Raw genomic sequence first — 12824 nt, 5'->3', positions numbered from 1 at the left:
GGGCCTGTTTGTATTAGGCGCAACAAGAGGTGGAGCTTCATCTGGCGGATGTGGTTGCTTACTTCTTGATGGTTTGTTTGGATGGCGCGAAATGATGCTCATTTTTGCCATATTCGAGTTAACATTCAAAACCTGGTGCATAAAATCTTGGTAGATGTTTATGCGATCTTGCGTATGCAGCTTAGATGTTTATGCGATCTGGGCTAGCGGCTCCGGCGTGAGCCCATTTTATCTGTCTAATGTTATTTTCTCTTGTGCTTTCTTTATTTGTTTTGGCTTTTGTTCTTGTTCAGTTCATGGGTTCAACATTTTGTTGATCTTCATGAGTGGTAATGTTGAATTACTTTCGGCTCTCTCTCCACGACCAGCTTTTACCTTTTAAGAAGTACATTAAACAAATCACAAGTTTTTTTAGTCCCACACAATGAAAGAGGCGAGGCAAAGCCTCCTCCAATGCTTATAAAAAGGTCTTTCCCTATTTTTTTAAAAATCAAGAGACTTGAGTTGCCGCCCAAAGAGAGGTTGGTGTAGTGAGGTGGGGCCTTGGCTGATTGACGGTCAATCAAGGTACTATTTTCATAGGTAGGTGTCACCCTTTTGCTCAAGTCATTGCGTAGCATAAGCCCAAGGGCAAGGGTCTTACCCTCAGAGTTTTTACGCTGTTAGCACGATGACCACAAGTATGGCAGGCTGAGCCAGTGCGATGAGGTCTTCATGCCAGCTGCAGTTTCTTTGAGTTATAGATTAAAAAAAAAAAAGACTTGAGTTGCACCCAATCCTATTTAAATTTTGGGTGGTTCGCAGAGTTGTTGATCAAATCTAAGAGCTTGATATTTTGTCGGGTCACTCGGGCTCTTGCGAGCATGTTAATGGGCCAGCCCAACCAGATGGCCACCCCTATCGTTTATGTATAAGAAAATGGATCTGGTATGAGCTTTTTGGCATCCCAATCTCAATCCAAATTTAAATGCATAGGATTAATTGGATATGGTATTGGCCACTTCCGCTCCGAATCAGAACCATTTACATCCCTAGGCACGTGAGTACGTGGGAGTATCCTCCTGACATTATTTGTTTTATTTATGCAGCACTTAAGTGGGATATCTGTGTGTCGGTCCGTTTGTGGTTAATGCTATTATTTCGGTGAAACTTGGTGTTGGCAAATGAGTCGTTTGCCTTTGCATTTGGAGCAACGATCCATTTTGGGCGTTCTAGCTGTTTGCCTTTGCAATCTGGGACCAGGGCATGATTCTCGTGGGGGCGTTGGTTGTCCGCTGTTTGGTAAGAAAGTAGAGAATTTTCATAGAAAACGGGGTGAAACAAAAGCCTCATTATTTTACCATCATTTACTGGAGAACTGTCCAAATCTTTTGTTCCTTTCTCTTTGCTTTCACACCATATCCAACTTAACTAAGAAGGATGCGGTCCAACCCAACTTAACCCACAACCAACCCATCATCAGCTACGTATTCCTTCCTGACTTGGATCCGCACAAAGTCTTACACCAACTGGACTTACAGAAGACCCCAAGGAGTTTGGTGCAGTGGATGGAACCATGGATAAAAGTTCAAGAAAATATCAACATGTATTGGGGTGGTTCAAAAAATCCTCAACATTTTGAGAATACCATAATTGAGGAGAGCAAAAGGCAATAAAGAACAGAGAAGGGGAAGGGAAGGAAGGAGCTCAGCAAAGGGAAGGGGTGCCGCAATGGAGCATGAAGGTTCTTTACCATTGGTGCCGACGTCTTATGGCGAAGGCTTGAAGGAGGGTATGGTTCTTACACGCGGGTGGTCGCGAGGCCTTCCGCTAATGGGGCAATCCACTGGTTCTTCTTTCCCAATTGGTACAGAAGAATCTCCCCTGTCGTTGAAGGTTCGCGGGTGCGGATTGTGGTTTTTGACATCAGGGAGGAGAGGTTCCGGACTATACCGTTTCCCAAGTGCTTCTCTCTCAGCGAGGACTTAAGACTTTCTGGCGGAATTTGAATGGTCACTGTGTTTGCTTCATTTCGATGTTGCAGGTCGAAAGATGGAATTCTGGGTGTTGAAGGACTACGAGATTTCGGTTTGGATCAGAGATCACTGTGCTGAGTGTGAATTGATCCACCATATAGCCGATTGCTGCAGCATGTATACTTTTGGTTTCTTCGTGACGAGTAGTTATTTGGGGACCGTTAATGATGAAGAGATTCTATTTCTGGTGAAGTTGGGGGACACAATGCTTGAACTTAATCATGTATTCACCCTCTCTTAACGTCTCGGCCTCAATTTGTTCCGAAACGTCATGCCTGAGGTTGAGGAGAATCCGCACCTGGCTCCTGTATTGAATTTATACATTGAGAGCCTGGCCTGCGTAAAGATGATTGGGGTTGAAAAACATGCAGGTGAACTTTATTTTGCTAAGGGTTTACACATGCATTCAGATATTTAAATGTTTTATTTTTAAAGGCAAGCTGGGGTGAGGCAGACCCCTATCAGTTATACAATGATACCATTGGGATTCGGACTTGCAACGTCCCAACACAAGGTGACTTGCACTAGCTGCTCTAACCAGACAAGGTGAGCCCCTGTTGGTTCAGAAATTTAAATGTTACTTCCATGATTCTCCCTTATTACGTTATATAGCAGCATATTGGTGATTGAATAGGAGCACCCGTTTAGGCATTTGGGTTATTCAGTGCATGCACTGCTATTGTGGGTTTAGTCCCACGCTGATCGATTGATAATGTTTAGGCATTTTCTCTTTAACGTATGGGAGTATTAAGGATTCTTAGTTGATGATGTATATATACGCTTTTTTTTTAGCCGTTCTTATCTTGCTTTGGCTTTTCTTTTCTTCGACAGATAATGATGTTGGTCATGATTATGATGATCATGGCAGGTAATGTTGTATAGGAAGCTGGAGATGAAGTCATAGATCTTGGTGGTGATGATGGCAGTTTTGGTGGAGGTAGTCATGCTCATTAGTATTAGTATGATGATTACCTTGGCAGTCTATGGATTGTTCCCCATAAACTAAGAAGACAATTCTCATTGAATGATTACTTAAACTACACGGGGGATGTGGATTGGGTCAATTTCCATTTATATATTTCCTCATACAATACAACATTTTTCTACCATATATTATGTATTTTTTTTAGGGAACTACCATATATTATGTCATTTCTGACATTCCTTAGCTCCTTCCTGAATGGAGAAATTAGTATGCTTCTGGGGTAATATGGACAATCCAAAGGCAGGCACTCGAGGTTTGAACAGCAACATTGCCAAGAATGTAATACATCAGCATCATGCTGTCGCTGCAAGGGGCCAGAGTCTTGAATGTACTCAAAAGTATTATGGAGACATTCTTAGATTGAGAGAGCATATTAGCATTTTTACTAGCCTTGTTAATTTCTTGCCTGTAATTGAGGGGGAAGGTGTATATAAGAAGGAAAGAAAAAAAGCTTGGTTTCTTTCTTCTTTCTTCACCGTGTGAGATTTGCCATTGCATAAAATGTGCCATGATTTGACTAATTCATCTTCTCATTTTTTAGGTATAGCATAAAATCCATGTTTCTTTATTTCTAGGGAAAAAATATTTCAGCTTCTTTTTCCTAATTTTTACATTCATCTTTATATCTTTTGCTTCTATGCCAGTGAACTCATGCTAAGTATCTAACCCCGAGGGGTTTTGGCATAGTGGGGTGGGGGGACAGGCGGTCGAGGTTCTATTCGGGCGAACATGCATCTTTTAGGCCTCTGGGCTGACGATCATAGGTATGGCAGGCTGAGCAAGCACCATCAAGTCTTTGAGTCCAAACACCCGTTCTTCGGGTGAAAAAAAAAAAAACTCATGCCGAGTGATCTACAGCCATTGTTTCTTTTTTTACACATATTTCCATCAAGTGGGTTCTGACTTCTGATTTAGGCAGATATTGCGCACGGGCTGGCCTGGATGTTTTGAACATGCAGTTATAGTCAAATATGGGTGAGCCAATACCAGTTTCATGGAAATGTTAAAAATCATTAGAAATCTACAATAAGCTAGTATCGCAACTCCATGTTTGGCAACACATGGAAACCTTGTTTATTTTTTCAACAAAAGGCTCCCAAACATAGCCTAAATTTTTTATTAAGACAAAAAAGGGTTAAAAAAACAAGTCACATAATTGTTAAAATAAAAATAAAAGAACATGCCATTAAGCAGATTGTGAAAGCAGATATTACATTTCAAATTAACCAAAAGTATCATCGTGCCCATTTTTTTACTCAAGCGGAGAGAGAGAGAAGGAAAGTTATTTTTATATCTTTATTACAACTGTTAAAATTTAAAAAAAAAAAAGTGTAAATGGCATTTAAGAAGGGATTAAGTAAATTTGTTTTGTCTTATCTTAATTTACATCTTATAAAAGGATAAGCAAGGGTAATGACAAAAAACTTTTCTCTGTATCTTTTTGGCAAATGACAAAGCATTTTATGGGTATTGAATAGAATTCATATAAATTCTGTCACCTCTTATATTATTGTAACAAAATTGTTTAACACCTTCATGCCCATTTTGTTTGTATTTTATAACTCGAAGAAACCACACCCAGCATGAAGACCTAGTCGCGCTGAATCAGCCTGCTATACCTACGGTCGCCGCCGGACCAATGGCTCATGCCCGTCTTCAATGTCTATCTCATTGTTGCATCGATGCATCTGGTGTAAGGAATATCAGGTTTTGGAGCATTGAAAAGAATATGGGGATCTGCAGCGTGCATCTAAATAAATTCACCAAGACAGACTGGTTTGCAGGGATTCAAATTTGATAACATATGATGATCCTCTTCGCGCTTAAACTCCATTCAAGCAGAAGCCGTTGAAGGGCATACATTCTATATTGCAATTATTGTACTCTCGATCCAACGGGTGCTCAGCGTGATTGGTACGAGCTGTCAGTGCACGTCTCCTTGTGGTGAGACGTTGCAAGTTCAAAATCCAATGGTACTATGAATAACTGAACTGGTAAGCTTGCCTTTTAAAAAAATAAAATTGTTGTACTCTTCAAAAAGCTACCAAATCCATAATGCATGGATGCAAGTTTTCAGTGGTCTCATTAAAATGTGAAATTCTTGCTCAAAGTTAGTTGGATCTCGGTCATTTTTTCTTTATCTTATTATTTTTTTTTGATGTGGGAGAAACTGCCCTCAGAATTACAGACCTGGTAGCGTTGGACTTTGCCTGCTGTACTTACCGTCGTTATCTTAGTGGCATAAAACCATGGTGAACCCTTCGCCCCTAGAGAGCTGCTTACTTCGCCTGACAGAATGAAGTGAAGTTCTGGTAGGGGGATATCTCCCTACTTAGGGTGTAACCAGGTCGGGTTCGGGTCAGGTCTTATCAGACTCGATTTTGAATTGGATCTAAAAGTAAGATCCAAACCTCAATTGTGGACCCATATGATTTAACAGGTTCCGATATGCATAGGGTCGGGTATAACCTCATTGGGTTTTTAGTATACCCATTTTTGTTTCGGGTCAGGTTCGGGTTTGAGTATGGCTGAAAAAAGTAGCCTCATATAGGCTAACGGGTTCAGGTATTAATGGTTCGGGTTTCAACTCGTAGTTTTGATGTGATTGGTATTCCTGACCTAATTACCGGTCAATAAAAAATATGTAAATTAATGAAATTAACTGTTTATTAAGAAGATTATATGCTAACAAAATAGAAGCTTAATAATTATTCTAATTAATGTCAAAATTTGAATATAAAAAAGAATATCTGCTCCAACCAATTATTTTACGTTGAAAAAAAAAAACAATGCTATATCATATTCAAAATGTAAATTCAATGAATTCTCTAGTATTATTCTAGGATTCACTTCAATGTGACAATTTTCATAGAACAAGGACAATGAAAAATATATGCAAAAATAAATTAAAGTTTAGATTACTAAAATGCAATGCATTCTTTTTTAAAGAAAAAAATGCAGTGCATATTAATCCTAAGTTTATCAACATCTTCAATGTTTAATTGAATATATAATATTTACCAATTAGAAACTTTCATATGGATAGGGTATGAAGGGGGTTCAGATACGGGTCGGGTCAGTTCAGGTTTATAGTTGGGTCAGGTATGGGTCAGTTCAGGCATATTGGTTTTATATTTGTGTTTGCATTATTTTTTAATTACTTTTACTCGCCCTTCATATTGCTTTCTATGTGTTTGCTTTTCATTCTCTCTTGCCCTAGCATAATTGCTTAATAGCCATATCCTGCTTTCCACTTCATACTACTTTTAAGGCTGGCTTCTCTACTTTTACTTTATGCTTAGTTTTTTGGTAACTATATAGTGTAGTCTTTCATGTTAGAGAAGGCTTGAGGTTTTATGCCAATAAATTCCGTGCACAAACTGAATTTTCTTTCGTTATATATATATATATATATATATATATATATATATATATATATATATATATATATATATATATATATATATATATATATATATATATATATATATATATATTGAACCCATAATTTCTTAAGTGCATTAGCACACTTTCAAAACGGAGAGCGCCATTCGTAGAAATTTCCCCAAAAAAAAAAGTGTTAAGGAAGCTCATTTCTCATTTGTGTAAAGCTTGCTTCTCATTCACTTCTTAAACGCTTTCCCCTTCACATTCTTTTTATTTTTCATATGTTTTCAAAATAAATCTTACTTGAAAATTCATGCTACCTTTTAACACTATTTTCCCTGCTTTTGCTTCATGCCTCACTTGGAGGTGTCCATTTCACTTTCTGGTAATTATGGTTGGACGCATAGTGACAAATATAGCGACGTTTATGAAAAATCTTGTGATAATATCACTAGAAATTACATGAAAGTTTAAAACGGCAATTTCTCATGAGATTTTCAAAATATTGCAAGATTTATGAAAAAAGCATAAATACCGTGATTTAAATGCGATATTTACGTTTTAAACGGGCTATTTATTGTGAAAAGATCATGTGCTTTTATTTTTAAATAATATTTATTAATATTTTTTTTTATAAAATTTATTTTTTATATACTTTTAAATTTATTTTTTATCATCGAGATTTTACCAAAAAATGCAAGATTTATGAAAAAATTTCAAATTCTCTCAAGTTTTTTGAAAAACAATATTTTGCAGTTTTTAACTTTTGTCACTATGGTTGAACGGTTTGTATAAGAGTGCATAGCTTCAGTCTTTTTACAAAAATAAAACGGTAAAATAAATTAATTTTGAAATGACTGTGATACGAATGTTTTGTCATTTTGAGGGAAAATTGTGGACATGACTACAGCCTTCACACCTGATCACCCTCACCCTCACCCTCCAGATTGGGACAGGGCCTGTCAGTTGTGGGCCCAAGGTCTGATGGAGGGCAATCAGGTGTTTAATGCACAAGTTTTGTGCCATGTGATTGCACCCGATTCTGACTCGGTAAAAACTAACTTTGCATTCCAAAATATATTCGTTAAGTACCATCTCAATTTTGAAAAACAAAAAATCAGAATCACAAGAATTTTGTCATTCGCTACTGAATTCTCTGTTGCTCACAGCAATGACACAAAAAATCTGGCACTAGAAAATCTTGACAAGGAAGCTATTAAAAAAATCTCAAGATGATGCGGCCACTCTCTGTGGTACATATTTAAAACACATCATAATACGTCATTATCAGGAAAAACCCCGAATTTAAATCTGAACAACCGCCCGAATTAAAGCTACGAAAAAGAGAGCAACGCACCAGAAATAGCCGCACAGGGGAATGAAATAGGAACAGGAGGAGGAGGAGGAGGAGGGGGTCGCAAATCACAATGGAGCGAGAGGACCCTTCTTCTTCCCCTTTACTTATCATCCCAAACGACGTCACCGCAGCCATCCTCTCGAGGCTTCCCGTGAGTTCCCTCCTCAGATTCAGGCTGGTTTGCAGAGGTTGGTGCTCCCTAATCGACTCCAAAGACTTCGTGGAGACCCACCTCCTTCGGGCTAAGCAGAATCAGGAGCCCTCTTTTGTCATTGAAATGGACGAGGAACTCCGTTTCTTCGATACCAACAATCCCCTCTTCCGCGTGGAGAAGGAAACACTCTGGCAGCCCGTTCCGACGCCACCATCAAGCGAGGTTTACGATGATTGCCCCTCCATCTTATCCTGGTGCGACGGCATCTGCTGTTTGGGGAGCGACCCCTCCCTCGTAACCCCATCAAGTCCCCGAATTTACCAGATCATCAACCCAGCCACGCGAAGGAGCATAAGGCTTCCGAAATCTGGACTGGCCCATCCGGAATTCTGCCAAATTGTTCACGACTCTGCCTCCGGCATGTATAAGTTGCTCCTCATCGAATCCATGGGCGCCCGTTTCAGGTGCGAGATCTTCGTCATTGGCGCCGACGTCTCGTGGCGAGAGCTCGACGGAGCGTATGGAGTGTATGATCCGTTCCGGTCGTTGTTCGCGAGGCCTTCTGTTAATGGGGCTGTTCACTGGATTTTCTATCCCAACACGTACAGAAAAACCGGCCGTGTCGTTGAAGGTTCGCCAGTGTTGATCGTGGCTTTTGATATCAGGGAGGAGAGGTTTCGGAACATACAGCCTCCGGGATGCTCGCATCTGGACAATGATTTCGACTTCCTGGCAGAATTTCGAGGGTCCCTGTGTTTGCTTCATTTCGATGTTGCAAGCCTGACGATGGAATTGTGGATGTTGAAGGACTACGCAACTTCGGTTTGGATAAAAGATCACAGTGTTGAGTGTGAGTTCCTTCACAAGGCAGTGAGTTTCCAAATGATGTATACGATGTACTTGGGGACTGTCAATGATGAAGAGATTCTATTTCTGGTTCATGGAATTCCTTCAGTACGTGAACCATATGAGGAGATATTCACTCTCTCCTACCATCCCCACCTCAAGCTGTTCCGACCCGTGAAGCCTAAAGTTGCTGAGGATCTGCAGAATCCTGTATTCAATCTGTACATTGAGAGTCTCGCTTGCTTAAGGACAGTTGGGGTTGAAAGCGATGCAGGTGAAGCTTGCTCTTGATTTCATGGTTTTTATTTGTGCATTGTTTTCCTTTGTTTTGATGTGATCATAATTACGGTTCGTAGAGCGTCTGGAGATACTCTGTATACAGACCATATTCGCGATGAGATTTCATTGCTCAGTCAGTCACTCAATAGTGAATAATGACAGGCCCTTATGGAAAAAAAGTGGGAACAGAGATAATTTTGCTGTGGTAACCCCCACAATTATAATTGGGTGTCTACCGATTGTTTCATCGAACAGAAATGGTAAGGTTTAACTTAGATCAGAAATGAGTGACAATTATCCGTCTTGATGGTATATATGCTGATATATAGTTCCTATAAAATGCAAGGAAACAAACAATAGATCTTACTGTTACAAATGTTACTTCTGTTTACAGACTTGAACCTGATATTCACATGCCCGCGTTTGTTTGTCAGTCATTGGGTGTTTTCAATAGATCTTACTATTATAATTCTTGCGTTTGTTTGTAGACTTAAATCAGATATCCATATGTCTGCTTTTGTTTATCAACCATCGGGTGTTTTCTTTTGGAAAGCCAAAAAATTTTTGTTAACATTTTATTCAATATGTAACACCATAATGATGATTGTATAAGAAGTGCAGTTTAGCCGTTTGTGGTATTAAATATATTCATCATCTGTGTATTCTCTTACCATTTTGCTTTTTAACATATAGGAGAGTAAGGATTGCTAGTTAATGATATGATTATGTGCATGCTTATTACTTTCCATTTGTTTCCCTGTTGTTGTTACCTTGATTTCTCTGCTATTTTCTTTGACAGATAATGATGTTCATGGTGATGATGATGATGATAATGATAATGGTTTTGATGATCACAGTACTGTTGTAGTTGATGAATGAACCCCAAGTTGAATTTGACATTGGTGGTGATGATAATGTTCTTGGTGGGGCTAACCATGATTATTACTATGATGATTAGTGTGGTAGTGGTGGAAGTTATTTCGTCTATGACAGTCAGGATCATGATGCTAGCAACAATGATGGCGTTGATTTTACTGCTTATGGAACCGATCCACATTGATTTCCTAAATATTTGTTGTCGAACACACTGTTAGCCCAAATATCATCTGCCATAAGGCTTCGATGTTGATATTTGTATTAGAGGAGTTTTTATTGTACTTGTAGACCTTTTCTTGTACATATTAGTGAAAACCTAGTGTCAATTATGATATTGTTTTTTTTGGTAAATCGACACTGGAATGTTTGGATAATTGCAGTGTATTGTTCATTTATTGCTATTCATTGTTATTTCTGTTATTTTGCTGTTGGCCAGTTGAGTTGGTCTATGTATACTGAACCTAAGTGGGACTTTGAGCTGTTTGCCTTTGCATCTAGAGCGAGGACCCACATTGTCTTTCATGTGTATGAACTATGAAGGAGTCATGTTCACTGGAAAGGAAGGGTAAAAAGATTAAAACATTTGTCAAATGGCCCAAATCTTATGCTAGCACTCGCTGTTTGGCACTTTGGAGTTTGGATAATTGTATGGCCAGTTCATTATAAGCAAATATGCATTGCATATTGAGGTGTTTGGGATGTGCAGAGATTTTACTGATGAAGTTTTCATACAGTTCAGATACTTGAGCCATGGGGTTGTGGGTGCTGGAGGACTATGCCAGGGACTTGTGCAGATAGCCTCATCTCCTGTAAGAGAAGGGTATGATCAACAAATCTGAAACTCACACATCATCCCATGCTTTCCTTGTTCAAAAGTTTGGTTATATGATACCACAAACTCTGGTCTGCAGATTGGTTGTTCCCAGTGTTGTTCCTGTTGACTACATAGGGTTTCCGTGTTTGTGTTTGTCATCACGTCTATTGAAGGCAAGCAACGTTGAGATTTGCCTCTTAATTCTGAATGAAGAAGCGATATGAAAGAGTCAAAAGATTCAATGGCACTTCTTCCCGTCACCTGAACTGGCTGTCGGTTCAAATAGTCTCGAAGAGTCTCCCTCTTCATCAACTTGTCTACCGATTAGTACAAGTTCATCAGGATCAAATTGTTCGTGTTTCGTTGGAACTGATATTGCTAACTCTATTTGAGAGTTGGCTGCCTCTTATAAGGCTAGAAACACGGCAAAATGAAGGATACCGTGGTTGGCAGGATGTACAAAAGGCAAGTAGGGATGCATATTCCATTTACAATTTGTGTGAAAGAATCGAGGTCAGAGAGATGTTTATGGCTTTCTATGATCAGATGAGCCTGTTTTTAATTTGAGCCACATGACTCGATACGGTTTCACCACTCATCATCTGTCATCCCCTTCGTCATATGACTTCCTCACTCAGGCAGGGTCTACTTTTTCGTAAAAAAAATTGTTGTATTTTGTAAATACAAAGTGAAGAGAGGTTTTAATGATTAGGTAAAAATAGCTTCACAACTCTCGTTATCGATATAACCTCGGGAAATCTTGTGTTATATTAAAAGTTTTTAGGCAAAATCTTGAGAAAATATTGGTATAAAATACATAAATTTTTGTTTTTCAATATCACGATGGAATTGTGCATTTCTAAGGTAAAAAAAGATATTTTGAAAATATGATGTTACGTGGGAGATAGAATCGGGTTTTGACAAACATTGTTTTAAGATCACTGTGTTTTTAAAATATTGGCTATATGTATATGAAACAAAAAATGAACGTACTGTAGGACAAAAATGATAGGTTTTCTTAAATGCTTTTAAATTTGTCAAATTCTTCTGCATTTAAAAGTCACAAAAAATGTTATTTTTATGACCTTTTTAGCCCTCACATCTATCATTTTTTGTGTGAATTTCTTTCATATGTGAATTTTCTCCATTTCCACCAAAAACTCCAACCTCAGTAAATACTTGAGTTATCACGTATTAAAAAATTATTAAATTTGCATAAAATAAGTGTGAGCAAACTTTTTTTTTAAACTGAAACCGACAAACACCGCAAATACTTGAGTTACTTCGCATAAAAAATTCTAAATTCACATAAAAAATTATTATTTTTTAACTCGAATTAACAAACATCACAAATACTTTAGTTACCTCACATAAAAAATGTAATATTGTCGCATAAAAAATTTATAATTTTTTTTAACTCAAACTGACAAACATCACAAATACTTGAGTTACCTTGAATAAAAAATGTAATAACGTTGCATAAAAAATTTGCAAATTTTATTTTTAACTCGAATCGACAAATCACAAATATTTGAATCACCTTGCATAAAAAATATAATAACGACATAAAACATTTATGAATTTCTTTTTAACTTGAACTGACAAACATTGCAAATACTTTAGTTACCTCTTATAAAAAATGTAATAACGTCGCATAAAAAATGTATAATTTTTTTTCACTATAACCGACAAACATCACAAATAATTAAGTTACCTTGCATAAAAAATGTAACAACATCATATAAAAAATCTATGATTTTTTTAACTCGAACCGACAAACCTTGCAAATATTTGAGTTACCTTGCATAAAAAATATAATAATGTCACATAAAATATGTGTGAGCAAACTTTCTTTTAAACTCTAACCTCCAAACATCGCAAATACTTGAGTTACTTCGCATAAAAAATTTCTAAATTCACATAAAAAATCTATAAATTTTTTTTTAACTCGAACTGAGAAATTGCGCAAATACCTGAGTTACTTCACATCATTCATGTTATGCAACCAAACATCCTTCCTTGCCATAACCTTTGGTTTCACAACGACATTCTGGTTCTCCTCCTCGTCACCCGCATCTTCATAGGGGCACCACTTTACCTACGTAATGAAG

The 12824-nt window shown here is 37.8% G+C and overlaps 1 protein-coding gene across 3 annotated transcripts; it reads left to right on the top strand.

Moving 5' to 3' along the window:
• Nucleotides 1-7745: 7745 nt before the first annotated feature.
• Nucleotides 7746-11347, top strand: LOC149841632 (putative F-box protein At1g32420). Of its 3 annotated transcripts, XM_089998594.1 has the most exons (3): nucleotides 7746-9018; nucleotides 10634-10719; nucleotides 10811-11347. In XM_089998594.1, exons 1-3 carry the CDS (start codon nucleotides 7815-7817, stop codon nucleotides 10838-10840), a joined length of 1320 nt encoding a protein of 439 aa, XP_089854720.1. In that variant the 5' UTR covers nucleotides 7746-7814; the 3' UTR covers nucleotides 10841-11347. The 3 variants fall into 3 exon arrangements, with proteins under 3 accessions (XP_089854720.1, XP_089854722.1, XP_089854721.1); XM_089998596.1 differs by lacking the exons at nucleotides 10634-10719; nucleotides 10811-11347 and adding an exon at nucleotides 9881-10273; XM_089998595.1 differs by lacking the exons at nucleotides 10634-10719; nucleotides 10811-11347 and adding an exon at nucleotides 9823-10273.
• Nucleotides 11348-12824: the final 1477 nt, after the last annotated feature.

This window comes from Nuphar pumila, chromosome 3, assembly GCF_984573655.1.
Source record: "Nuphar pumila chromosome 3, dmNupPumi1.hap1.1, whole genome shotgun sequence".
Taxonomy (NCBI): Eukaryota; Viridiplantae; Streptophyta; class Magnoliopsida; order Nymphaeales; family Nymphaeaceae; genus Nuphar; species Nuphar pumila.
This window is presented reverse-complemented; position numbering and strand designations above follow the sequence as displayed.